Below are 25676 nucleotides of genomic sequence, written 5' to 3' on the forward strand. Positions count from 1 at the left end.
CCTTGTTCTTCCTGAGGCTGCCTGGGAGCCGTGGGGCCTGCTTGCACCACACTTGCTCGGACTGTTGGCCCTGCCGGGGGTGTGGTGTCGGCCAGAGCTTTAGGAATATCTGGGGTTCCGTACCCTCCTGTAAGCAAGGAGGGTAGCGGTAGGGGCAGAGTGGGGCTTCGGCCAGATCCCCTTTAGTGGGCCCCCAGGACGGCCAGGCCTCAGCCCTTTACTGTGCTGGGACCATCTGGGCCCAGTCTGGACGGGCCCAGTCAGGACCATGGAAGGGACTCGAGTATCTCCTGTCTGGCCTTCCCCAAAGCCTCCTCGTGTGGGGCCTGGGTCCCAGAGCGTTTTCTACGGGAGACTTCTCTCCTTTCTGTACGTCCTCCCTGTGGGCTCTGTCCTCCCCGTGGGCTCTGTTCTCTCTGTCCCGGATCCCTGCTGTGGGAAACGTCCCGGCTTAGCAGGGGCCGAGCTGGGGTGGAGAGCAGCTGTGCGCCCGGAGTCCCGAGAGTCGGACGGCTCGGTCCAGGGTCGGGGCGGGGGGGCTCTTTGGGAGGGGATCAGCGAGCACGGGCCAGTGCTCTCTGCCTCTCTGGGTCCTGGGCAAGCAGGGTCTTCACTGTGTTCCCGGCCCGGGCACCCAGCTGGGAACCAGCCCTACCCAGCGGCCCCGTCCAGTCCCCGCCTGTGCAGACTGAGGGTGCTGGTGGAGGCCCTCAGCAGGGGCCAGAGGACACGGCAGCCAGCGCTCAGGCTGGACCTCCCCAAAGCTGGGAGGGCCGCAGCGTCTCTTGTTGGCCTCCATCGGGGCTACAGCCAGCTCAGGCCTCGGCTTCCCGTATTTTGCCATGTAAAATGTGCGCTTTTTGCCCAAATTTTTGAGGGGAAATGGGGTGTACACAACATGGGCGTAACGGCTGCATAGCATAGGGCCAGTAGCCCATGTATGATGCTCACAGAGACATGGGTGCGCATTATGCACAGGAACACATTGTGCCTGGCAGCACACGGCGAGCGTGGAGGCTTATTGACCGGAAGACTTCTGGCTTTGCAGACAGTGGTGTGTGGGGACTAAAAACAATAGCAATAATGGGTGCTCTTCACTGATCGTTGGATGGAGCATTATATGTGTATTCTCTCGCCTGCCTCATACGAGGTAGGGGATGTTTTGTCGCCACTTTACAGATACGGAAGCTAAGGCTGGTTGGGTCGGGCGGGGGTGGGTGAGTTCTGCGGGACAGAGCTCTGCGGCGTCTGCAGACCGTCCCCTGGCACCGATGTGTGGGGCACCCCCACCGTTCATCTGTTGGACGGTTTCCCTCCCCCTTGTAACAGTCCCTTCTCCCCCTTAAGAATGGTGTCGGTAATAATCAAGTTAACACGGTTTGGTAAGTGGCAGATTGAGGGTTTGAACCCTGGAAGTTGTCTCTGGCGTCGCCACTCTTACACCCCTCTGATGGTGGTTCCTCGAAGTCCGGCGTGCAGCTGAGCCTGCAGGGAGTGCTGGGCCACGCAGACCGGCCCTGGGGCCAGGGACGCCGAGAGGGCAGGGCAGAGCGGAGCACGCAGCAGGCAGGGACTTCCCAACATTTGGCTTCAGAGGGGCGGAGGGCCCAAATTCTCAGGTAGATGCTAAATCCTTATTCCAAATCTTTAGGACTTGGAGGCTTGCTGAGTCACATCCTCAGAAAAGAAGGGAGTGACCAGACACCTAGGAAGCGAATTGGAGGTTGCCAAGGAAACTTTTCCGCCCTCTTCCTCTCATGGGACTTGGGGCCAAAGGAAGGGCCCCTTCGGCAGGCTGGATAGGGCGGCAGGCAGTCCAGCGGCGGCTGCGGGGAGGAGGGGCTGAGGAGTAGGCCGCGGAGGCCTGGCCTTTAGGACCCTGATGGGTAGGACTCAGGCACTCATTGGTAGACTGAGCAGGTCCCGGTGGGCCCTGGAAGTGTCCTCTCCGAGGGGTGAGTTCCTTTTGGAGGGGAGAGAAAACAGGTGTATGAAGAGCTGCTGGTCAGGCAGATGCTGCTGTTTGAGGACCAGCCAGGCTTAGGTGAGCTGTAGGGCTGTCTGGAGGCCGGAGGCCGCGAGAGTTGTGTGGGCTGGAGTGGGGGGACAGAGGCTTGGGGGCTTTGACTCGCAGAAGAGGGACTGCCCCCTGAAGGGCCAAGGAGGTTCAAAGGGACTCGGCAGAGACGCAGGGTCTCTGCTTCCAGAGCCCGCCGTGCCCGTGAGGTCTCTTCTCCTCGAAGGCTCGGCCTCGGTTCGCGTGCTCCGGGGGTCTGAGTCGGGCAGCTCGCCGCACACCCGCTGGCAGCGCCAGGCAGAGGGGAGGGAGGCCGGCCCTCCGCGGACTCGGTGAAGAAGGGAAAGTGTCTGCAGCCGATATGCCTTGGTGTTGTTGCTGTTTTTCTGCCTGGAAAGCATCTGGTTGGGGAACTCGGGAACCCTGGACAGTTCCTGGGTGGTAGCAAGTCATTCCTCTCCCCTGTGGTTTTCGTGGGCTTGCCTCACTGGTGGCCAGAAGGGGCCGTGAAAGGAAGAGCTTTGACTCACGCTCCTGGCCGCCCTGCCCCTGCAGGCTGTCTCCTCGAATTTCCCAGGGCAGTGTGCGTGGCTGCGGGGCGAGGCTCTGGCGGCAGCTTTGTCCCAGTGCGCCCGAGTGACGGCGCCGGCGTTCTTCGAGAGAGGGAGCGGGCTCTGTACCGAACCCAGACCGGCTCTTCACAGTTGTACTGAGACACAGTTCACACACCATACAGTTCACTCTGAAACTGCGCGATGACGTCTCCCCTAGTAACTTCACAGAGCTGCGTGTCCGTCACCGCGATCCCCTGCACCTCCCCCGCCCCCCTCAGCTCTTGACGAATCTCCTGTCTGTCTCCACGGAGTTGCCTGTTCTGCGCATTTCACAGAAATGGGACCATGCAATGTGTGGGCCTTTGTGACCGGCCTCCTTCACTTAGCGTCCTGCTTTCAAAGCCCGTCCGTGTGCGTGTGTGCGTGTGTCGGAAAACGGCCAACGGCTGTCCCCCAGTGTGTCTGTCTGTTCCCCAGTCGATGGGCGTTTGTGTCGTTTGCACTTTCTGCCGATTGCGAGTGCGGGATGTTGCGGACGGACATGCAGGTACAAGTTCTCGTGTCGAGGTGCACCTCCATGTGTCTCGGGCACGTGTCTTGGAGTGGAATTGCTGGGTCACGTGGTGGTGCTGGGGCGGGTTAGCCCTTCGAGGAATGTGCGAGTCGGTACGTTTCCGCCTGGACCGTGCCCTTTTGTGTCACGTCTGTGTGCCTGTTCGGTGCCGTCGTCGTTACCTCTGCTGCTTCACCCCCTTGCTCGCGCGATGGGGCGTCTGAGACGGGCAGGCTGCTGCCTCGCTCGGACCCTGTCATTCAGTGCCTTCACTGCGCAGGAATGCACTGAGCACCTGCTGTAATCCAGTCTGTCTAGTTTCTGGGATGTAACAGCGAGTAAATGATACGTGCCCGTCTCCTCGGGCTTCCATTCCGCCAGGGCAGAGAGCAGATCCGTGCGCAGTGAGAACCAGTAAAGGCGAATGTGGCTCTGGGTGGCAGTGAGTGCGGTGAAGTCACTCCGATGGTGCGGCGCCTGCCTTTGAGAGGCCGGCCGCTCACAGCGGGCACAGCGACGGGGCGGGCTTGGGGACTGGACGGGCGGCGCACTGACGGGTGTGCCCGTTCCACCCTGCAGCCCACCCTGGGACACCTCGACTCCAAGCCCAGCAGTAAGTCCAACATGCTGCGGGGCCGCAACTCAGCCACCTCTGCTGACGAGCAGCCCCACATCGGCAACTACCGGCTCCTCAAGACCATCGGCAAGGGCAACTTCGCCAAAGTGAAGCTGGCTCGGCACATCCTGACGGGGAAGGAGGTGAGCACTGGGGCGGGGAGCGTGGCAGCGCCTTCCAGCTCTCGGCACCCCTGCGGGTAGTGGCTGCCGCCACGGCCAACCTCTTGTGTAGCAGACAGAAATGCGATCTCAACACGCGGGAGCGCCAAGAGGGATGGGACCGAAAGGAGGTGGAAACAGAAGGGCGGAGGTAGATTCTAGTCCGGGGTTTAGCTTGGTCAAAGAGGTGATCTCGGGCTTTTTGTCTCGTGTTCAGGTAGCGGTGAAGATCATTGACAAGACTCAGCTGAACTCCTCCAGCCTCCAGAAGGTAAGGGCATGGCACCTCCGTGTCTGACCCTCCCTGCAGGGGTCGGTGATCTGCTGACCCCATTTGCCGCTTCTCTTGAATCCCTAGTTGAAACACTCTGGTCGCGTCACTGTCTCCGCCACCCCTCTCCACAACTTTGCAACCTTTAGGGCTTCGGCTGGGTCTTCTTTGGACCTCTCCTCTTGGGCGTCACGGGCTGTTTAGAAGGCTTTCTGCCCCTTCCCAGCCACTTTGGCCTACCTATCTGACCTACTTCCTGCATCTTGTTATCTTCTGGCCTGTGGCCAGCGCTATGCAAAAACACGTTTGTGACCATCACTAGAAACACATTCCACGGTCTGGAATGGTGGAAGGTGGGTCGGTCTGGAATTACAGGAACAAGAGGCAGGAAGCTGCCACTGGATTCTGTGCCAGCTGCGTTTTAGAGAGTGAGGATGGAAGACTGGGGCTCTTCACACCTGTGGCCGTGGGTGCAGACTGAGGGACCCCCAGTTTTCTTCTCACCTCTACGCTCCTCTTGGCTAAAAGTCACAGTCGTTTGCATGTAGTGTTGGTTAGATGAGGTTGAACTCCTTCCTTCTCTGACTTGCAGTTTGAAACTAAGGTCTCGACTTAGCTGATTGGGGAAACTCTCCAGGTGGCAATGCGTACCCCTGCTCGAGGAACCATGAAAAGCTGGAGGCAGAAAAGGAGACTTTTCTTCGCAGAAAGGGACAGCTTGCCAGGGGCCGGGTACAGAGCTGGAGACTCGGTGCCCTCCCCTCCCGCCCCGGGCCCCGGCCCCCGGCAGCTAGGAGTGGGAGGAGGCCTCCCAGCTGGCTCCCAGAGAGCGGCCCCTGTCCAGGTCAAGTCAGATTTGCCTCGTGCCCTCGTACTCCGGCTGACCCTGATTCCAGTTTCCGCCCTGGGCTAACCTAGTCCTTTTCCTGTCACGGCAGATTGGATTTTCCTTTTCTTGAGCACATTGTATTCAGTTAGGAGAGGGCATAACCTCTTGCTGACAGTCACTGACGGTGACATTGGGAAGCTTGGGACCAGAAGTCGGGGGCTGTTGCCGAGAGAGACACTGTCAGAATTAAGAGTGTGTGGGTTGAGGTGTCCTGATGTGCTGACAGCCAAAACCAGTGTTCCTGGTTGTTGTTGCCCGTGGGATCCCCTGAAGATTCCGTGGTTCAGGGGAACCGTGGCTGTCATCAGGGTGCTTCCCGGCGTGGCGCTCTCCAGAGGGACGGGAAAAGGGCTGCTCTTGACGCGAGGGTCGTTGGCTCTTCCGAGCAGCCCAGCCTGCCGTCCCTGGGACGGCCACAGTCGGCCCGGCCGGCTTATTTCCCGCCTTATTTTCCTCCCTGCCTCTTCCTGACCGACCGGCAGGGACCGGTGTCAGATAAATGTAGCCATTTTCTAGGCCTTTTAACACCCTCTGTTACGGGTGCCAGTCCGATTCCGGCCAGACGACTTCTGTCCCAGCAGCGAGCCCTAAAGGACGGACACTGAAGAAGCTGGCCCCCTTAGGTGCTCGACAAGCCCAGAAAACTCCTCACTGTCCTAGGGGAATGCCCTCCAGGCCAGGTGGGCGCCCTGAGGGCCAGAACCTGCCGAGGTGGGGCCCTGGATTTTTTTGCTTCACCATACAAGATAGCTGCTGGGCAGGGAAGAAAGCGAGAGAAACCTCGGCTCTAGCAAGAAGAGGGAACCTTGACTGGTGGGGCTTGGTTGGTGGGGTGTCATGCCGTAAAACGGGGGGTTGCCGTTTGGTTCCCGGTCAGGGCACGTGCCTGGGTTGTGAGTTCAGTCTGATGCAGGCGAGTACAACAGGCAACCAACCAATCGATGTTTCTCTTCCTTTCTTTCTCCCTCCCTTTCCCTCTTTCTAAAAATAAATAATAAAATCTCGAACAAAAAAAAAGAAAGAAAGAAAAGGGAGCCAAAGTCAGAATCAAGCCCTGGCTGGTGTGGCTCAGTGGATTGAGTGCCGGCCTGCGAACCAAAGGATCGCTGGTTCAATTCCCGGTCAGGGCACATGCCTGGGTTGCAGGCTGGGTCCCCAGTACGGGGCACACGAGGCAGCCACACACTGATGTTTCTCTCCTCTTTCTCTCTCCCTTCCCCTCTCTCTAAAAATAAATAAATATATATATTTTTTAAAAGTCAGAATCAAATTCTTGAAGATTGGAAAGCCTATCTTGTCTTCTCCTTCCCAGCTCACACAAGTGTTGGGATTTCATTAAAGAAAAAAAAAATGTGTTCACTTTATTTGATAAACTATATTCCAGACCTCCCCCCACCCCCAAGAAAACTAGCTTTGCTCTTTGTGCGAGTGGTGAGGCCTGGAAGCAACAGAAACCCCACCTCCAGTCCCCCGGCCCCTCCGAGGGGGTAGAGTTCATTTCTGTCATTTTTCGTTACGGAGACGCATGGTTTGGGGCCCCTGATTGCGTTTCACAAAGAGCGTGAGTGTGTGGAGGTGGACTCGATTAAAACTGGCATCAGCTATATATAGGAGTGGCTTCTTCTGTCCCCACCCCAGGGCCCCAGGAGAGAAAGGCCCGCCCACTAGGGCAGAGCCCTCTGGCTCCTGTGAGTCAGAAGGTGAGGGCTGCCCTTCAGCACTGCCCCGCCTCTCACGCAGACCAAGCTGGAATCGCTTTTGTTATTGAACTTTTAGTTCTGAATATTCATGTACAAGGGCTCACAATCCCTCTTTCAGAGGCCCCCAGCGGCAATCCGTGTGCTGTGCGGGGGCAGGATTTGCCTAGACTGCAGCGGAGGGCGCGGCTGGGTCACCCAGGCGCCGAAGAAGCTCAGGGCGCAGGCCGTGGAGTCCAGCCCTCCTCCCCTCTCGCCTGCTCTGCAGCCATCGGGCGGCACGGGCGATGCAGACAGCTGCCCCGGTTCTTTTCCCTGCACGTTTTCTTTTTTTGGAGAAAGGATCCTAGCGGTGACTCTGTTGGCGGAGACCTGAGGAGAGCAAGCTGAGCGAGCGTGACCCCTGGTATTTTATTTTTCAGCTGTTCCGGGAAGTGAGAATAATGAAGGTTTTGAATCACCCCAACATAGGTGAGAACTGACTGTCACGCCTCCCTGTCCCCCGATGTCAGGGCTCCACTCCCCAGCCCATAGTCCTCCCCCCCAGGCCCCTGCCTTCCGGAGCCTGCAGTCCTCAAGGGCGTCTCTGGGGAAGCCCGGCTCGAAACCCAGCTCTGCCCCTGGCACACGGGGCTGGGCACGCGGGCCGTCCTTAGGAGGACGCTCTGGCTGCTCTGAGGGGAACTGTCCTTGGCAAGGTGGCGTGAGACCGGGGAACTCGCATCCCTAGGACGCCCCTGTACGTGTCGGGGCCCGGTGTGTGGCCCTTCCTACTTTTTTTGACTCGTGGCTTGGCCTCTTCTCTTGTAGTTAAGTTATTTGAAGTGATCGAGACTGAAAAAACGCTCTACCTTGTCATGGAGTATGCCAGTGGAGGTAGGTATGGGAATACCTCTTGCCGCTGTGCACCCGCTACCCCAGCCCCAGTGGGCTCTGACCTGGGCCTGTGCCCCTGTGCCTTGCAGGAGAGGTGTTCGATTACCTCGTGGCTCACGGCAGGATGAAAGAAAAAGAGGCTCGAGCCAAATTCCGCCAGGTGTGTGTGGCTCTCCCCCTGGAGCAGGGGCCCAACCTGGGCCTGTTGGGGTCTAGCACACAGGGAGGGGCCGCCTACTTGTAAGTGACCTTTTAAGGGTCATTTGGGCTTGTCTATGTGGCAGCTTAGAACGAGGTCCCAGAGTCACAGCTCTGCCAGCCCCCGTGGCCTGTCCCAGGTGGCTCTGAACTAACCCACCGTCCTTCCTTTCAGATAGTGTCTGCTGTGCAGTACTGCCACCAGAAGTTTATTGTCCACAGGGACTTAAAGGTAAGGCATGCTATCCCCCCCTCGCCTTTCAGCCAGGGCCAGGCGTCCCCTCTGTTCCCCTCGCCCTCAGGCTGGGGCGGTCGAGGAGACAGCGGCCTTTAGTACTTTGTAGGTGATGAGGCAGCCCTCAGGGCTGCTTCTGCTGGAGGCCTTACAGCTGGGCTCAGGCTCCCGCTCCAGCCAGCGGGCAGAGGCCCCTGCCACTCCCCTCGGCGCCGCCCTCCGGTGCGGTGCTCGCAGGCACAGCAGGAGAGCCCCAGGCGTTGCCGGCCCCTCGGGCAGCCTGGCAGAGGGCCGAGGGAAGGATGTTGACTGTCCTCACACCTGCAGCACAGCTGCTCTGCAGACGTGCGTGCGCGCTGAGATGTCAGAGCGCGTGACAGCCCACGGGGCTCCTGGCCCCCGAGTCCTCGCAGACGTGACGGTGATTACCCTGGGCTGGAGAAGCGTGCGCAGTCAGTGCGCCTCTGAGCCTTCAGGCCCCAGCGCTCACGTGCCCGCCCGGGCTGCTGCCGCTCCCCGCCAGCCCAGCCTGTCCACACGGACTGGAAGGCCTGCCCTGGAGTTGGTGGAGAAAGTTCTGAGGCTGGAGATGACTTCCTGTTTGTTTTCCCATTCCCTTCCGCTTCTTCCTGTCCAGTGCCTTAGTGTGTGGCCCACTTGGTTCCCTGACGTCTCCGTCTTACCTCCCAGGCAGAAAACCTGCTCTTGGATGCTGATATGAACATCAAGATTGCAGACTTCGGCTTCAGCAACGAGTTCACCTTTGGGAACAAGCTGGACACCTTCTGTGGCAGTCCCCCTTATGCTGCCCCCGAGCTCTTCCAGGGCAAAAAGTATGACGGGCCCGAGGTGGACGTGTGGAGCCTGGGAGTCATCCTGTACACACTGGTCAGCGGATCCCTGCCTTTTGATGGACAGAACCTCAAGGTGGAGTGAAGCACAGTCTGAGATCGTTTTTGTTACTCCTTTCCTCTCTCAGCTTCCGGTCTTACCCCTGACCTCTCACCTTTGCCATTTTTCTGCATTTCTCCCACGTCAGAGCTTCAGAAAAAGGCTTGCAAAAGGTAGCAGTTGAAGGTCTTCTGCAGCCAGTGCAATAACCTCGGTTCTTTTCTCGGGGGCTGGGATCAGTTGTGTGTCCGTTCCCCCTGCACGACACTCAGGACTGCAGCCGTCGGGCTGGTCGGGCCAAAGGACTCGGGGTCTTGGACTTCACCGCCTCTCTCGGGAGGGGCCCTGTCCCTGGCTCTCTGCCTCCTACAGTATTGCATTTAGATCTGCCTGCCATTCTTAAGTTTTCAGGAGCCTGGCTGTTAGGGTTCTCCCCTTGGCCTTTGGGGTGATTTCTGTTTCCTCCTGCAGGAGCTGCGGGAGCGGGTGCTTCGGGGAAAATACCGTATTCCGTTCTACATGTCCACGGACTGTGAAAACCTGCTTAAGAAGTTTCTTATTCTCAACCCCAGCAAGAGAGGCACTTTAGAGGTGAGCAGCCAAGAGCCCAGCTGGCCAGAAGGTCCCAGGTTCCCAAGGAAACCTTCAAGCTGAGTCTCCTTCCTCTTTGCCCTTCCCCAGCAAATCATGAAAGATCGATGGATGAATGTGGGTTATGAAGATGATGAACTAAAGCCTTACGTGGAGCCACTCCCCGACTACAAGGACCCAAGGCGGACAGGTGAGGCGGGGCTGCGCTGGGCTGTGAGGTCGAGCCTGCCTGGAACTCGGGGCCAGCCTTAACTGTGTGTCCCCCGATGCAGAGTTGATGGTGTCCATGGGTTACACGCGAGAAGAGATCCAGGACTCGCTTGTGGGCCAGAGGTACAACGAGGTGATGGCCACCTATCTGCTCCTTGGCTACAAGAGCTCGGAGGTGTGTGCCCCGCTCCGTTCCCTGGTCCGCAGCCCCGTGACAGGGGCACCCCGTGCCTCTGTCCCCTGCTGAACGCGGAAGCTCGCTTTGAGTAGATGTGCTGCCTCGGCTCTAGAGGCCACAGTGCCCTGGTCTTTGCTCTTACTGACCCCCCTAGGGGAAGGACTAGGGAAGCTGGTGGGGTCTGGGCCTGGGCCTGGGTTTCCCCGAGGGTGGGTAGATCTGGCTCAGCCTCTGTTGGTTTGGCTGGGTCGGTTCTGTGTTGATTTCGAAACTTTATTTGCATATGTTCATCTGTTTTTGGAAGTGTACATCTCTGGGTCTCTGGGTACATGGGTCCCCGTGTTTTTCTTTAAGGGCCTCAAGTCTGTTGCTTGTGTCTGGGTGTGTGTAGCTGTGCGCATGCGTGTCCATCCTCTCATCTGTGCATCTGGAGGCTTCATGAATGTTCTTGTCTGTCTGGGTCACCACGCTCCGTGTCCAAGTGCATGGGTGCTGTGGGACCAGCAAGGCCTTAGTCACCGTCCGAGTGTCCCCGTGTGTACTGAGGGCCTCTCCACCCTGCTCTCCCGGGGAGGTGCTGGGTTCGCCATCTTGGCTCTGGCCTTAGCCTACCCAAGGGGCTTGCAGGAGGCCTCTGCATCGGGGTGTGCGTCCCTGTGGGCGTGTGTGTCCCTCCCTGAGAGTGGCGTGAGAGCTGGCATGTCTCTGTCTGTGTCTGTCGGTCTCTGGGCACACGTGTTTGCACTGGTGTTCATCTGCACATTGGTCCTGCAGGGCCTGGGCGTACGAGCCTGGGCTGCGTGTGTGGCAGGCAGGGTGGTCGTCAGTGGGCATCTCTGCCTGACCTCCACCGTCCCCTTCCTGTTCTGGCAGCTGGAGGGCGACGCCGTCACCTTGAAGCCCCGGCCTTCGGCTGACATGACCAACAGCAGCGCTCCCTCCCCCTCCCACAAGGTACAGCGCAGCGTCTCGGCCAACCCCAAGCAGCGGCGCTTCAGCGACCAGGGTGAGTGCTTCTGGGAGTTGCAGGTGGGGAGACTCGCCCCTCTGCTGAGAGGTCACACGTTCTGGGGGCTTTGGATGACACGGCCGACTTTTGTTCCCTGTTCAGCCACTTACCAGCAGCATGGCCTCGGGCAGGTCCCCTCCCTCAGCCTGCGTGAAGTGGGGTTTGCTGGGGTGCGGGCAGGACTGTGGGAGAGCGCCGTGTGTGGGACGGCACTCCGTGGGCCCCGTCCTTACCCTGTCCCACTGTCCCTCTGGCCCACCAGCTGGTCCTGCCATTCCCACCTCAAATTCCTACTCCAAGAAGACTCAGAGTAACAATGCGGAAAATAAGCGGCCTGAGGAGGACCGGGAGTCAGGGCGGAAGGCCAGCAGCACAGCCAAAGTGCCTGCCAGCCCCCTGCCTGGCCTAGAGAGGAAGAAGACCACCCCTACCCCCTCCACGGTGAGCCACGCCAGCCCCTGGCCCCTCCCGCAGCAGGCCTGTCCTCTCCGGGCAGCTCTTCTCCGTGTCCCGCCCCGCCGCCTTGGGCTGCCCACCCGGCGCCGCTTGTGCACACCGTGCAAGCCTAGCCCCCAAGTAAAAGCAAAACCCATTCTTTCCCGACCGTGCCTACTCGTGGTGGGAGGCGGAGAGGAGGCAGAGGGGCAGCGGGCGGGCAGCGGGCGCTGTGACCCTGCCCGGAACACACTCTCACTCTCTGGACACATCCTTGTTCTTTCTCTCCCACAGAACAGCGTCCTCTCCACCAGCACAAACCGAAGCAGGAACTCCCCACTTTTGGAGAGGGCCAGCCTTGGCCAGGCCTCCATCCAGAATGGCAAGGACAGGTGAGCAGGCCTGGGCCCTGCCTGCCACGCTCCCCAGAGCCACCTTTCACAGTGGTGACATCTGTCAGTGGAACACAACCCCCCTCCCCCCCAAGCTCCCTGGAGTTCTGTCCTGGCTCTGTCCAGTCCAGCTTTCCACACACCAGACCTCCTCCTCGCTTTCTTCTCTGCCCCCACTCCCTCCCACTCCCTGTGCTCCTGTCCCCTCCCTGTGTGGTGTACCAAGTGTGACCCCCAGGTCGTCTCCGCTGCCTTCTCGCTTCTTGACCGCAGCCAGGGCGTGGCAGCCGCGCTCCTCTAGGCATCCGTGCTGAGGCTTTGCCCTGGGGCCCCAGGCTCAGGGCCGGGCAGACTGAGATGCCCAGGTGAGGGGTGTGCGTCCGAGTGTGGCTCCAGCTGTGCCCTCCGGAGCAGAGCTCTCCATCCTTGACCGTCGGCATCTTTTGTCATATTGCGTTCCCTGCTCTGCCTCTTCTGGCCTTAATGAACATCCCCCTTAGCAACACCCTGCTGTTTCTGGCAAGGAAACATCCTTGTTCTTAGAATTCCCAGGAGACCAGCGCAGCCTGGAGCCAGTTGCCTCCTGTGGGCTTTCCCGCACTCCTGGGTCCCTCCCCCGGGCTCTGGCCCACCTCGCCTTCCTCGCCCTGCCTTCCGCTCCCCAGCTCTGCCTTCCTCGGCTCTGACTGCTGTCCCAGCTGCTGCTGCTCCCTGGGGCTGACCTGCATCCTGCCGAGCTCTCGGCTCTGGCCCTTCCCGCCCCGCCCTTGCTTCCTAACCCAGGCCTCCTGCCCTCGCCCACCCCTAACCCAGGCCTCTCCGCTGCTTTTGTCTCCTAGCCTAACCATGCCAGGGTCCCGGGCCTCCACGGCTTCTGCTTCTGCCGCAGTCTCTGCGGCCCGACCCCGCCAGCACCAGAAATCCATGTCGGCCTCCGTGCACCCCAACAAGGCCACTGGGCTGCCCCCCACGGACAGTAACTGTGAGGTGCCGCGGCCCAGGCAAGTGTGCTAGGGCGGCTGCTGCACCTGCTGCCCTCCACCTGCCCCACCCCTGCCCCCAACAAGCTTCTTTCCACCTGGGTTCTGCTCTGTTCTTGTCCTCTTAGCCACAAGAAATGGTTTTGTCCCCTGCAGCCAGGAAGTGGAAGGAGCAAAAAAATAGCTTAGTGCCCCTCTTTCCCTCCAGTTCTCCCTCTCAGAGCAGGTATGCCAGAGCCGTCCCGAGGCTCCAGAAGGAAGCCTTTTTGTTCTGAGCCCTCCCCGACTTCCTTAGGGCCCAGAGACAGGCAGCATCACAGGGACCCAGCCGTCAGGGCTGGTCGGGTTGGCCCTGGAGGTTCCAGGCTGCCTGGCTCCCGAGGAGCCCTTCTCTCCGGCCGGTGCTGCTCCCACACGCGCGCCTCCCCGCCGCCCTCCCTCTCCCAGCCGTCTCCCTCCACCTCCTCAGACGCTCCCCTCGCCGGCGTCCTCGGTGGTCACCCCTTCCTTCTGTGTCCTCTGTGATGGCCGCCTCTGCCCCAGCGTCTTCCTCCCCTGCACCCACGCCTGGGCCCCAGGTGCTGGCGGTGCCGGCTTTCTCGCGCCCTCACACGGTCCCCCCACCCCCGCCTCTGTCCCCACAGCACAGCCCCCCAGCGTGTCCCCGTCGCCTCCCCCTCCGCCCACAACATCAGCAGCAGCGGCGGAGCCCCAGACCGGACTAATTTCCCCCGGGGCGTGTCCAGTCGAAGCACCTTCCACGCTGGGCAGCTCCGGCAGGTTCGGGACCAGCAGAATTTGCCCTACGGCGTCACCCCGGCCTCTCCCTCTGGCAACAGCCAGGGGCGGCGAGGGGCCTCGGGGAGCATTTTCAGCAAATTCACCTCCAAGTTTGTACGAAGGTGAGTAGGGGCCTTGAAGTGACAAAGGCGTGGGGCTGGGCCTTCTTGCCCACCTGGGGGTGAGCACGGTGGTAGCTGGAACTGGGCTTGGGTCCGGGGGTTAGGAGAGGCTTTAGGAAGCCTAAGGAATTGGGTCTTTGTTGGCACCGCAGGTGCCCAGACCTTCCCTGTCCCTCTCAGGTCTCCCCAACTCTCATACACACCTCATTCTCTGGCCTGAGCAGATGGCCAATGCTGATGCCGCCTCCTCTCTAGAAGAGTGTGAACTCGGATGCTAAAATAAAAGCCCCCTCTCCTCCTGGGTTCCCATGGAAACATATTTGGTGACGCAGCTGCAAAGTCATGAGGCCTGAGCCAGGCTGGGCCAGCAAGGAGTTTTTCCCGGTCTCTTGTCTCACCCCCTCTGACCTCCTTTCCCCAGCCCAGTTGGTGAGGTCTGCCCGCAGCCGCGCCCCTCTGCCATAGCCATGTCCTCCATCCAGGGCTGCTGGGGTGAAGGCCGTGCATGTAACAGCTGGTGGGCCCAGGGTGGCCGCCTCCCTTGCAGCCTGATGCGCTGGTTTTCCTGGGTGGGAACCCAAGGTGGGGATTCTCTTCATGAGGTTTCTTGCCCCCCGGCTCCCCAGGAAAGGGACAGTTGTGATTCTTGAGGTGCATCCAGCAGTCCAGCCTCTTGGGATACTCCCTGTGTCTGTCCCATCCCTCCCTCCCCCACCGCAGTGTAGCTCAGGAGGCAGCCGGGGAGGAGGCCTGCAGGGGGCAGGCGTGCCTGCCCCTCCCTCCGCACTTCAGCCCGCTCGCTCTGCTGCAGTAGGCAGAGGCCGTGCCCCTTCCCGGCCCTGGCATGTGGGCGCAGGGCTGCGGGGCGGGGTGGGGCTGGTCCCCACGTCCGGGACTCTAGTCTCGCTGAGCGGCTCTCCCACAAGCGGGGTGACCCTTGAGCCTGTGAAGCCCACTCCCTACCTGCTTATCCACATACCGTCTTGTTGGTTTTATTTCTTTTTTTATTTTGTCTTTTTTTGTTTGTTTTTTTAGAAATCTGTCTTTCAGGTTTGCCAGAAGGTAGGCGTTGAGCCCGCTGTGTGTGTGTGTCTGTGTCCCGTGTCTGGCCTCTGTCCTGCCTCTGTCACTAACGCCCCTTTTCCGGCTCTTGCCCCCTCCACCTGCTAACCGCCTGTGTGGCCCTCTGCGCCATCTTAAAGGGACGAAGACTGCTCTGACCGGCAGTCGTGCGAGGCCGCGTTTGCCCGCTCGGGGCAGATGGCTTTGAAGACGATGGTGCGGTCCCCAATCGAGGGGGTCTTCTCAGGGAATTCTCCCTTTAAGATTGTCTCCTCCCCCGGTCCCCACCCCTGGGTTTTGGTGTTTGGTCACGAATATTGGGTTTCTTTTCTGGCCCTTGCCCCTGTCTGTGCATGCGCTCTGAAGAGACTACCCCCTGCCAAGGTCGAAAGTGCATCTGGGATGGTACCTCATTCTGGGTCTCCTGGCTTTCCCTTCTCTGGTCCCTGAAACTTCGGGGCTGTATCTCTTGCCCCTGTCCTATGGGATGGCAGGACTTTGGAGGTACTACAGGGACACTGGGGTTCTCTGGCTTCAGTTTGCTGCTTCCAGGCCCAAAGGAGCCTTCGCCTCACTCCTGGGGTACAGCACCCCCTTCTGGCAGCTCCTGCAGAAGTAGACCCTCCCCCACCCCAGCACATCTCTTGCCTCCAGCGGTATCTGGATGAGCCAGGCTACCTCCTCCCCTCTGGGCTGTGTTTTCCAGATACGGCCTGTGGCTTCCACAGAGCCAGGAGCTGAGATGTTCCCTGTCCCTGGTGAAACAATGGCAGATCCCCCCTCACACTGGCATCTCCCTGCCTAGGCGGGGTCCTGTCTCTGCCACGACCCCTGGCCCTGTCTTCTTGTTCTCTGGAGGCCAGGGTGAGAGCCCTGGTCCACCAGGGTGACCAGTCCAGGCCCTGTGCTGGGGCTGGGACACCTGGCAGGCACATCGGTGCCCCAGCTGACAGAGAAACGCCCAAGACAGGGTCTTCAGGCTTTCCCCTTCCACCCACCGAACCCCGCCCAGCTCCTCACTGCATGGCTGGCTGTTGACTCACGGGGCCCCAGCGGGGGCCTGCCCTGCAGGGTGCCTCCGCCCACAGGGCAGGAGCCAGGTGGGGCTGAGAGAGCAGCCGGGCTCCTTCCCTCGAGCAGCCCAGGCTCCTGGCTCGCAGTGCGCTTGTCTGCGTTTGTGTGTCTGTGATGTCTTTGTGTTCCTTTTACACGTGCTGCTGCGCTCGCTGTCTCTCTCCTCGCACCCTGCCGTCCTCTGCAGTCCCACCTCTCCCAGCTCCAGGCACCCGTCTTCCAGCCAGGGCCTGGAGAAGCCGCTCAGCGGGGCCAGACCTCTTCCTCCCCTCGCCCCCCGCCCCAAGGTGTCTGCCCTGCACCTGCCCTTCTGTACAGTCAGACAGCCTGGCAGCCTGGCAGGCAGGAGTCATCAAAGAAGTAGGGGGCGGGGAGGTGGGCTCGTCTCGGACCTTCTCCCCACCCATCCCCAGGCGCCTGTCCCCAGGCGTGTCAAAGCAGTTCTGGAGCTTGGCCCTTTGAGTCTCCTGCGAGAGGCCTCTGTTTCCCTCTAGCCCCTTCCGTCCCAGAGACTGTACGGTGGCACCGAAGACCCAGGCACAGCAGGAGCCCTGGCTGCGGCCCCGTGGGCACTTGGCCTCTTGCACTGTGTGCTCAGTGCACTCGCCTGCCCCTCCACACCCGCTCCTCCCCGAGCACAGGCCCCTCCCCCCCGCACACATCTCTGGGAGTGTGGGGAGGGACGGCCCCTGTGCCGGGCTCCCTGCTGGAGAGGGACGGTGGAGCTGCCAGTGTGAGGTGCTGCAGAGCCACATCGGCCTGCCAGGTGACGGGGAAGTGGCCTTTGGGCTGGGGTCCTGCCTGCCCACTGATGGCACCTCCCTGGACTGCCCTTGCCTGGGTCTGTGGCTGTGGAAGGAGCGAGAGGTCCCAGCACTAAACTCTCCCTCGCTCTGTTTTTTGAGGAACCTGAATGAACCTGAAAGCAAAGAACGAGTGGAGACGCTCAGGTGAGAGGGCTGGAGCCAGCACCGGCCCTGCCCGGGCCACCAGGCTTGCCACGCGCCTCCTGCTCCTCTCCTCCTCCTGCCGCCCCTGTCGCCACCCTCTTGGGGCCTCCCTTTTCCTCAGAGAACCCCCGCACCCCCGCTCAGGTGTGGGCCCTTCTCAGATCTGCTGTGTTCTGGGAGGAGCAGCCTTGGGCACGTGTCTCTGCCACGGCCGTGTCCTCTGTCCAGTGTGTGACCCGCTGGGGCTGTCGTGCTCCCCTTTCTTCCCTGACCCGCCCCTCTTCAAAGAAAAGCTCTGGACTGTGCCCCCGCCCCCACCGGGGGCTGGCTCCTCCTCGCGGCTCCTCACCTTCCCTGCCAGGAGACGGAGGGGCAGGACTGCCCGCGCCTCCCGCCCACCCTCTGCTCCCTGGACCAGGTCTAACGCTCCCTCTGCCAGTCGGGTTGCCTCCCGGGCGCCCTCCTGCTCTCCTCTCTGGTCTCAGGGTCCGTGTGCCGGGGGGCTGCCCCGCGGGTGGGACGCCTCAGCCCCCGCTGACGCCACCTCTGCCCTCTCCGCAGACCTCACGTGGTGGGCGGTGGAGGCAACGACAAGGAGAAGGAGGAGTTCCGGGAGGCCAAGCCGCGCTCGCTCCGCTTCACGTGGAGCATGAAGACCACGAGCTCCATGGAGCCCAACGAAATGATGCGGGAGATCCGCAAGGTGCTGGACGCGAACAGCTGCCAGAGCGAGCTGCACGAGAAGTACATGCTGCTGTGCATGCACGGCACGCCGGGCCACGAGGACTTCGTGCAGTGGGAGATGGAGGTGTGCAAGCTGCCGCGGCTGTCTCTCAACGGGGTCCGGTTTAAGCGGATATCGGGCACCTCCATGGCCTTCAAAAACATTGCCTCCAAAATAGCCAACGAGCTGAAGCTTTAACAGGCTGCCGGGAGTAGGGGGGCGACGGAGGCCGGCCCGCTGGACTTAGCTGCCGGGCCGCCGCTCCGACCCGCCTGGGCGAGACTGCGGAGATGGATTGGCGTGTCTCTCCCTGCTGGCACTTCTCCCTCCCCACCCTGCTCAGTTTTTCTTCCATGTTCGTGGGGATGGGAGATGGTTCTTTCCCCCCAACGTTTACCCCTGCCCGGATATTCCCCTGCCCCCCTCTCTCCCACAGGAGGCAAAGGAAGGGAGGAGGGGTGGGGGGGCAGGGCTCCCCCTCGGTACTGCGGTTGCACAGAGTATTTCGCCTAAACCAAGAAATTTTTTATTACCAAAAAGAAAAAAGAAAAAAAAAATCCCAGCGGCCACCTGTCCTCCCTGCCCCATCGGGACAGCCGAGGCTGGCTCTGTGGGGTCCCCGGGAGGGCGGCTCAGGGCTGGAGCGCTCTCAGGCAAGAGTGGTGGAGTCCCGTCAGGCCCTCCGCCAGGCCCGCTTTGGGCTTCTCCCCTCTCCTCCTCTCCTTCCCCTCCGAGCAAACCACCAGAGGTGGCCTTCCCCTGACCTCGGGCCCCTGGGCTGGAGCCCGGGGGGCCGGGGCAGGGGGTGCTGCGCAGCCCTGAGGTGGTGGGGCTGGCAGCGAGGCGCGGGGCTCTGGCCTCCCTCCACACTGTATCCTCTGCCCCCTTCCCCAGAGCTGGGCATTTCCTTCCACAAGCTGCTGTGGGGACTTTTGTTCCCCCCTCAAAAGTCTGTGCCATCTTCTCCCACCCCCTCCTGGTAGAAGGCGGGGCTGACCCCAGGGCTGGGAGAAGGGAGGGGACTGCAGGGCGCATGGGCTCTTGGGCCCCCGGGGGGCCGCCTGGGCTGCTAGTCTCCCAGCGGGGACGCCGGGCATTCTCCGTTCTGGGAGAGCCTTTGTCTGAGAGCACAGCCCCTCGCCGGTCCCCTCCCCTCCCCTCCCCACCGCTCCGTCATTGGCATTAATCTGGGCACCAGCTAGTTCCATAGCAGTGACTTCCTCACCACTCATCTCTCGGCCTTGCCTTCTCTTCCTGACACTGTCGCCCCTCCTCTCAGGAGACACTGCCCAGAGCCTCCATGGCCACCCGGCAGGAGGCTGGCTGGGGCAGCAGGGCCGGGAGCCTCTGCCCTCCACCGGGTGGGGGGACAGACAGGCCAAGTGACTCCCAGCTCGCTGACCTCCACGGCCAGTGTGGGAGTGGCTGGTTATGGGCGCTTGGCTGGTGGCGGCCGCTGCATCCCTTAATTTATTTCTCTGCTGTTTCTGTTCTTGAGAAATTGGGGGAGGGGGTCCTGCCCCTGCCCTCACCTGAGTTGTACATTTTTTTGTGATGGGTTTTATTTTTTATTTTATTATTTTATTTTTTTTCTTGATTTATGATGACTCCACCCCTTCTCATCACCCCCACCCCCTGGCTAGGCTCCATGGCAAGTCAAGCCCTTGGGGTCCCAGGAAGGGGCCTTGCCAACCTCAGTCCTCTGCCCCCAAGCCCAGCTTCGGGCTCGGCTCCAACCAAGGGCTCCCCGTCCTTCCTCCCCTCCCCCCTCCCGCCCTGTGGAACAGCCCTGGTGCTCCGAGGGGCTGGGAGGGCATGGCTTGGCTCCCAAGGGGGGAGGGTGGCCGGGGGGCTCCCAGGCAAGGTGGCCCCTCCCCACCTAGTCCCCTGCTCCTGCACTTAAGTTTCTCCTCTGGATCAAACACGAAATAAAGAGAATGTTTGGAATCTGAGTTACCTCCTCCTCTTTCTTCTCCCAGCTGGGCAGGGACCCAGTCCCTGTGGGCAAGATGCAGCCCAGCCACCACCTCCCCTGCAGGAGAACGGATTCCTGTCTGGGGCTGGGGGCTGGGGGCTGGCGGCTGGGCCGCGCGCCCTCCCCCCTCACGGCGGCAGTCGGGAAGCAGAGCCCAGGGTCCTTCCACCAAAAGGGAAAGAGGACTCGGTGAACTTGGAAGGTTTTATTTTATTTTTTAAAAAACATTGAAAAATAAACCCACGTCTGCATATGTTCCTTTCTCTAAGCTCTTGGGCAGTGGGCGCAGCGGGCACCCTCGGCGCCCCCCAGCACGCCCGGAAGACAGGAGGGCAGCCCCGGCTGCCTCCTCCCTCCAGCCCCTCCCTACCTCACCCCAGGCTTATTGCTACAAGAAGGGAGAGAGGAAGAACGGCCAACAGGCCGGCATGTCCTCGCCCCCGCCCCCTAAGCTACAATCTCTACCCCTCTACATGAAGGGTAGGGCCCAAAGGCCAAACCCCAGCAGGCCAGGAGGCAGCCATTCCAGTCCCGTCCAGGAAGAGCCAGTCCCCCAGGCCAGCTCTGAAGGGCCGAGGCCCGGCCCCCGGCTGGGGTGGTGGGAGAGGTGGGCTCGGCCGCCCGAAACACGGGTCAGAACGGCGGTGCTCTTCTGCCCGAGACGGTCAGCGGCTCTGGGTCTCCGACGGACTGGCAAGAGCTGGAGTCCCTCCTGTCCTCTGCGAGGCCAGAGGTGCCCAAACACGGCCAGCAAAGGTGTTCGGGAGCCTCTGGTTGGAGGGGAGCCTCGGGGCTCAAAGTGGGGGTGCCGGAGGCTCCAGGGGGGCTCCGATCAGGGTGGGTGGGGGCTGAGGGCCGGGGCGGGCACTGTGGCGGGAGGCGGCCAGAGCAGGGCGGATAAGAGGTGGCGGGGGCTGGTTGGGGGCCAGCCGGGGCTGGAGGAAGCGGCCCTGCTGTAGTGGGGGTGGCTGGCGAAGCAGGGTGGGGGCCGTGGGCAATGGGGGCCTCAGCAGTGGGGGGGGCTGGGACAGCGAAGTGGGAGCTGGAGGGGGGGGCGGCGCAGGGGGCACGGCCCGGGGCACGGATGTGGAGACGGACGTGATCTGGACCTGAGAGGAAAGAGGAGAGTGAGAACGCCGGGCTCCAGCACACCCTCAGCCCAGCGTGATGACTAGGCAGTTCCTCTCCTCTCTTCTCTGAAGGGTTTCTCTCGCTCCTTCTCACCTCATCATCTTCCTCTAGGGCTGAGGCTGGCAAGGGAGCCCCTCTCCTAGCCTCCTCCATGGGGACCGGGGCTCCAGGAGCCCCGTCCTGCTCGGCCTCCCACTCCTGCAGCACCTCCTCCAGATTGAAGCGGCGCCGGTAGCTCACAAAGAAGGTCTTCACCTGGGTCAAAGTCTTGTTCCCAATCACCTCTGCAATAGCCCCAAAGTCTTTGCCATACCTACGGATGGCTGCAAGAGTCAAAAGGGCAGCAGGCTGTGAATACCCCTTGGAACTAGTTACTTCCTGATCTCTCCCCTCTGCCCCGGCTCCTTGGAGGGTAGGGAAGAGATTCCTGGGGGGCCCCTCTGTCCTCCTCATAGTCTAACCCACCTTGCACAGCTAGGAGCTGCTCGTCTGTGGTCCAGCGGGAGTTGAACTTGGTGTTGGCCTGGAGGACAAGGAGTATATCCTTCACACTCAGAAACATAAAAATGGAGGCCCAGCTCTGCAAGCAGAAGGCCCCTTCCCGCTCAGCCGCCGGAGGGAACCCCTTCCTGCTCCCCAGCTCCTAGAGCAGCCTCACCTCGGGGGGACGGAGCGGATCGATGCCGCCCTCCAGGGCTTGGCGGAGGCTGCTATTGGTCTGCTTCATGCTTTGCACCTGGGAAGGCCGGGAAGCGAAGGCGCATCAGACTCTTCAGGCCCAGGAGGCTGTCTGTCAATCACCGCCAGCCCTCGCCAGGGCCCCGCGTCTGCAGGCAGCAGTGCCACTTCCCAACAGAGCTCTTCGCCACCCACCACCTTGGCTCATTCCGCCCTCACAGCCACTCAGGAGGGAGATGCTGTGCTTCACTCCGTTCCGCAGACCAGTTCTTTTTTGTTTCGTGTCCTTTTTAAGGCCCAGAAAGAATGCCAAGATGCCCAGAAGCCCAGAAGGCAGGGCCAGAGTAGAGGCAGGCTTGGCACCTGCACCATCTCCCTTAAACCTCAGCTGCCCCAGTCCCAACTTCCAGCTGCCGACACTCCCTTTGCACAGCCCCTTCTTTTCTTGGGCCCCCACCTGGCGCTTGAGGGAGATGAGCTGGGAGTCAAGGCCTCGGAGTGTGAGGTTGGCAAGGTCCGGGCTCCCCGACACGGCAGTGAGGCCCTCTGGGCTCAGGTACATGCCCTTGGGGGGGCGCCGCCGGGTTCTCAGTGGGTGGTGGCGATACTGAGACCCCTGGGCCTCCTTCTTCCCAGGTCCTGGGCGGGCATTCAGGGGCCTAGAGGGCAGAGGCTGCCAGAGAGAGGAGAGGGGGAGGGTGGTACAGAGCCCCAAGGGAGGGCAGGCAGGCGGGCCAGACCAGCTCTGGGACCTCACCTCTCTCTTGGGGTCTCCAGTGTCTGGCTCTCCCTCACTCACAGCTCCTCGTCCCTCTTCCAGCTCATCGCTGCCGACACAGGGGCCAGGGGGAGGAGTGAGGCGGGGGCAGGGTCCCCCAGGAGCTGGAGTCACCCCTACCCCCTTGGCTCGGCCCTGGACCCCCACCTCTCTTCTTTGTCCTTTCGGCCCCCCAGCCGCCGGGCCTGTCTGTCCATCACACTGGTCCGGCTGCGGGTCTTCTTCCAAGAGTAGTAATACTTCACCAGGCTGGGGATCAGCTTGTCGGGCAGCTGAAGGGGCAATGCCAGAGGCTGGGGCCACCCGGGAGTCTGGGCCCTGGGCGGGCTCATCGGAAAGGAGGGGCTGAGGCACAACGGCGGGGGTGGAGGGCTTTACCATCTGCTGGATCCGCTGGAAGCACTTGCCATGGAAGCCGAAGGCCTGTTCAAACAGCACCTTGTCCTCCACAGTCCACTCGTCGGGGAACGGGGTAAAGTTGGCCAGGTCGGCCAGTGACTTCTCCACATCGTGCTTATGCCACAGGAGCATGCCCAGTGCCTGTCCCGGGACAGGGGGGACGACTCAGGCTCCGCCGCCCCACCACTGTCTGGTCCCCAGCCCAAACCCGTGTGGGGCCGAGGCTCACCTGCTCGATGTTGTAGCCATGCTTTTCCTTGGCCATCGCAATGTACTTGTCAACTGCAGGGGCAGACGGGGCCGGGTTGTGGATGAGTGGTTACAACTCCTAACCCAGGCCCCCCCAGACGGGCACGCCAGACAGCCTGAGCCCCAAGCAGGGGTCGAACCCACATCTCAGCTTCCGGCCCACTTCTGAGGCAGACTGGCATGCACCCCAGTTCCCAGGGATGTGCGTGAACCCAGGGTCCCACCCACTCACGCTTGGCATCGGACACGCAGTGGTTGGGCGACCACACCAGCATCCCCTTCAGCTCCTTGTTGCTGTAGCGTGCAGGGCTCTCTGAAAGGCAGAGGAGGGAAGACACTCAGATCAGCCCACTGGCGCTGGCCTGGCCCCATGGCCAGAGGGCGGCAGAGGAGTGGGGCCTGTGAGGTGAGGCCCAGGAGGGAGGGAGGGGCGGAGACCCAGACAGGAAGGCAAAGCAGGAAAACTAACCGTGCCATGGGCCACCCACCCCCGCCTGCCCGCCTGGCCTGTCCTTCCAGTGGGCGCCAGCCAAGGGCTCCCCCAGGTGGGGCTCAGGGCCAAGCCATGGGTCCTCCGCTCCCCTCCCTGTGCAGCCTGTCCTGCCACTCACCAGGCTTGCACTCCGGAATTACGGCCTGGTAATTGGTTCCAACGCGGATCATGCTGTCTGTGGAGCCAGGGGGAGGCCGTCAGGACTCCAGGGAGGGAGGGAGGGAGGGAGGGAGGGAGAGAGGGAGGATGGGAGGATGTGGCGGGGGAGGTGGCTGGCCTGGAGTTCTTCCTGAGCACCCAGGGCCCCCACCTCCCTGCAGGCTCACTTTTCCCTCATCTTTCCCCTCAGTTACCCTCAGCCATAGATGGAACTTGAAGAGGAAGAGCCTCTGCCTAGTCATAGCCTATGGGGGGTTGGGGCGGGGGGAGCAGAGGGCAGGGGCCAGTTTTAGAGCCCAGACCAGGCAGAGCCCTTTGTTCTGGCTGGGGGGTGGGGGGAGGTTGGAGGGCTGCCCCTAGACCTGGACCACGGCCCTGCAGGGAATCCAAGGCTCCTCCCCTCCACATGAGCTTCACAGCTTGGTGTGGAGGTGTCTTTCCAGCCCTTGCCCCGGCCCGACCTCAGTCCCCTGCAAGGTGGCAAGGTATGAGGGGCCCCATCTGTGGATGGGAGGGACGCCCTAGACCCGCAGGGACTGAGTGCAGGGCGTGGGCGGGCACGACCTCCTCCTGAGCAGCTAGGGGCCCAGCCTCCAGATTCCCCATGCCGGCAGCTCCAGGTTTGGAGAAGCAAAGCAGATGCTCCAATCCAAGGGGGGCAGGAATCGTCAGTATAACACGCCCGTGGTCTGCAACTCTTCCCCTCCCTGTCCCCACACTCCGCGCCCCCCTCCCCGGAGTGCGCCTTTAACCCTAGGCCGCGGGGCTCACCATGCGAGTGTTCCTCCTCGCTGCTGTCATCCTCCGAGTGGGGCTGTCCTCCGTTGGGCGCCGTCTTGGCCCGGCTGCGGGACAGAATCCCGGAGCCCGCGCTCGGCTTCTCCATCACCGAGGGCATTACCCCGCCCAGCTGCCCCAGGGGGCGCGGGAGCCTTCGGAGAGCAACCGGGGGTTGCCGCGCTCGCCTCAAGTGCCTTGCCTGGCCCGGCCTGGAGAGGTCGCCACTGAGGCTACAAGAGGCAGGAGGTCAGCGTGGCTAGGGTCCGGCGGGGCGGGAGCCCAGCGGACAGCCCAGCGCTTTCTGCGACCCCCACGGGCGAAGGCGTCAGAAAAGTTTGTGTAGAAGTGGGGTACGCAGGGGAATGAGCGCAAGGTCCGATGCGGCTGCGGGGCGCGCTCGCTCTATATGAACCCCGGGATTGGGGTTCCCCAGAAGTCAGGGGACCCTGCCCTCGGGGCGCCCAGGAGCCTCACAGCCCTCCTGCCCACGCAGTTCAGCAGGCGGGCGCTGCAGTGCAACTGACACCCCCCGCGGGCTCCGCGCCTCTCAGCTGCACCGGGATGCCCCAGTCCCAGGGCAGGTACCCCTGTCCCGACCAGACCCCTGCCTGCGACGGCAGCCGGCGAGACTACGGAGGTGGCGGCGGGACCCCGGTTGTGGCGGCGGGACGGCGCGCACAGCACGCGGCGCTGGGGCAGAGTTGCCGGGAGTCGGGCGGAGCTCAGCCGCGGGCGCCGCCTCGCACGCTCCCCGGCGCGCTCGCTCTCCCTCTCCCCGGCGCGCTCGGGCTGCTGCTCGATCACCCGCCCGCTCTCCGCCGCCGCTCGCTCCTCGCGCACACAATGAAGCTGCTGGCAGGGAAGTAGTGCCGGCTGCGGCCTCAGCACCCCTCCCCCAGCCGATGCCTCCGCCAGCTGAACATCTGGCCCTGGGGTGGGCGGGAGGGCCCGGAGGGCGGGGCCTGGGGGCTGGGGCTAGACCTCCAGGGGGTGGGGTCAGGACCAGAGTAGTGAGCGCTTCCCTCTGCGGGCCCCCGGGGCTCTCAGACTTGCCCCTGGGGGAGACCTCGCGGTCCCCCAGCAGTAGTTGGGGGTCAGCCCCACCCACGCGCACACCAGTCCCACACACCAGTGGGCTCGGGTTACTGCCGTCTGCCCCGGGGGCCCTGAGGCCGCCTGCCCGCCCGCCCGCCCGGGTGGAGCCCAGCTTTTCCTTCCATTTCCCTTCCTGCCAAGGAACTCCCCGCCCCCCCTTCCGCAGGGGGGACCCCCCCTTCAGGCGCCCTTGGGGGCCAGAGCGGATGGGAGGCCGGACAGGCCAGGAATGAATTCCTCCAAGAGCTACTCGGCCAAACCTAGCTTCTGATGCATCTGCGGGTCCCCAGGGGTCACCCTGATTCCCTTTAACTGCTGCAATGTGCACCCCAAAACAGTGGCATAAGGGGTTGACGTACAGGGAGTGAGAGGTGTAGGGGAAGGTCTGGACTGCAGGGAGAGGGCGGAGCTGGGTCTCCTCCCCACTGGGTTCACTGTCACCCCAGCTGGGAGCAGCATCCCCCTCCCCCAGGA

General features: G+C 62.1%; 2 protein-coding genes across 10 annotated transcripts in view; one reads left to right on the forward strand and one right to left on the reverse strand.

Annotated features, from left to right (window-relative positions):
• MARK2 (microtubule affinity regulating kinase 2) overlaps positions 1-19417 on the forward strand; it is a 55206-nt gene extending 35789 nt beyond the window's left edge. For 2 of the 8 annotated variants that reach the window (XM_028517701.2, XM_036029627.1), the window contains exons 2-19: positions 3704-3883; positions 4119-4172; positions 7181-7229; positions 7569-7634; positions 7724-7794; positions 8008-8064; positions 8758-8994; positions 9430-9549; positions 9640-9739; positions 9822-9934; positions 10811-10943; positions 11209-11387; positions 11676-11773; positions 12613-12774; positions 13398-13655; positions 14691-14717; positions 16697-16741; positions 17303-17663. In XM_028517701.2, coding sequence (XP_028373502.1) covers positions 3704-3883; positions 4119-4172; positions 7181-7229; positions 7569-7634; positions 7724-7794; positions 8008-8064; positions 8758-8994; positions 9430-9549; positions 9640-9739; positions 9822-9934; positions 10811-10943; positions 11209-11387; positions 11676-11773; positions 12613-12774; positions 13398-13655; positions 14691-14717; positions 16697-16741; positions 17303-17663 — 2310 coding nt within the window. Of the gene's footprint in view, positions 1-3703; positions 3884-4118; positions 4173-7180; positions 7230-7568; positions 7635-7723; positions 7795-8007; positions 8065-8757; positions 8995-9429; positions 9550-9639; positions 9740-9821; positions 9935-10810; positions 10944-11208; positions 11388-11675; positions 11774-12612; positions 12775-13397; positions 13656-14690; positions 14718-16696; positions 16742-17302 lie in introns of all 8 variants that reach the window. The other 6 variants (XM_028517702.2, XM_036029630.1, XM_036029628.1 and 3 more) reach the window with 6 other exon arrangements.
• A 373-nt stretch (positions 19418-19790) lies between these two features.
• Positions 19791-24982, reverse strand: RCOR2 (REST corepressor 2). Of its 2 annotated transcripts, XM_028515498.2 has the most exons (12): positions 24099-24977; positions 23287-23343; positions 22908-22988; positions 22656-22708; positions 22406-22567; positions 22175-22299; positions 22007-22076; positions 21707-21922; positions 21230-21307; positions 21037-21094; positions 20665-20894; positions 20113-20549 (listed from the first exon to the last, which is right to left on the reverse strand). In XM_028515498.2, exons 1-12 carry the CDS (start codon positions 24223-24225, stop codon positions 20235-20237), a joined length of 1572 nt encoding a protein of 523 aa, XP_028371299.1. In that variant the 5' UTR covers positions 24226-24977; the 3' UTR covers positions 20113-20234. The 2 variants fall into 2 exon arrangements, with proteins under 2 accessions (XP_035885526.1, XP_028371299.1); XM_036029633.1 differs by lacking the exon at positions 20665-20894 and having other exon boundaries at positions 19791-20549; positions 24099-24982.
• Positions 24983-25676: the final 694 nt, after the last annotated feature.

Source organism: Phyllostomus discolor, chromosome 6, assembly GCF_004126475.2.
Source record: "Phyllostomus discolor isolate MPI-MPIP mPhyDis1 chromosome 6, mPhyDis1.pri.v3, whole genome shotgun sequence".
NCBI classification, from domain to species: domain Eukaryota; kingdom Metazoa; phylum Chordata; class Mammalia; order Chiroptera; family Phyllostomidae; genus Phyllostomus; species Phyllostomus discolor.

Bases quoted from the DNA above. Each gene is read 5' to 3' on its own strand.
- RCOR2 (XM_028515498.2), bottom strand. From the start codon at position 24,225: ATGCCCTCGGTGATGGAGAAGCCGAGCGCGGGCTCCGGGATTCTGTCC. The intron at 21,923-22,006 runs GTGAGGTCCCAG...TCTCTCTGGCAG, and splicing joins CTGGAGACCCCAAGAGAGAG to CCTCTGCCCTCTAGGCCCCT. The intron at 21,095-21,229 runs GTGAGGCTGCTC...CTTGTCCTCCAG, and splicing joins ATCCGCTCCGTCCCCCCGAG to GCCAACACCAAGTTCAACTC.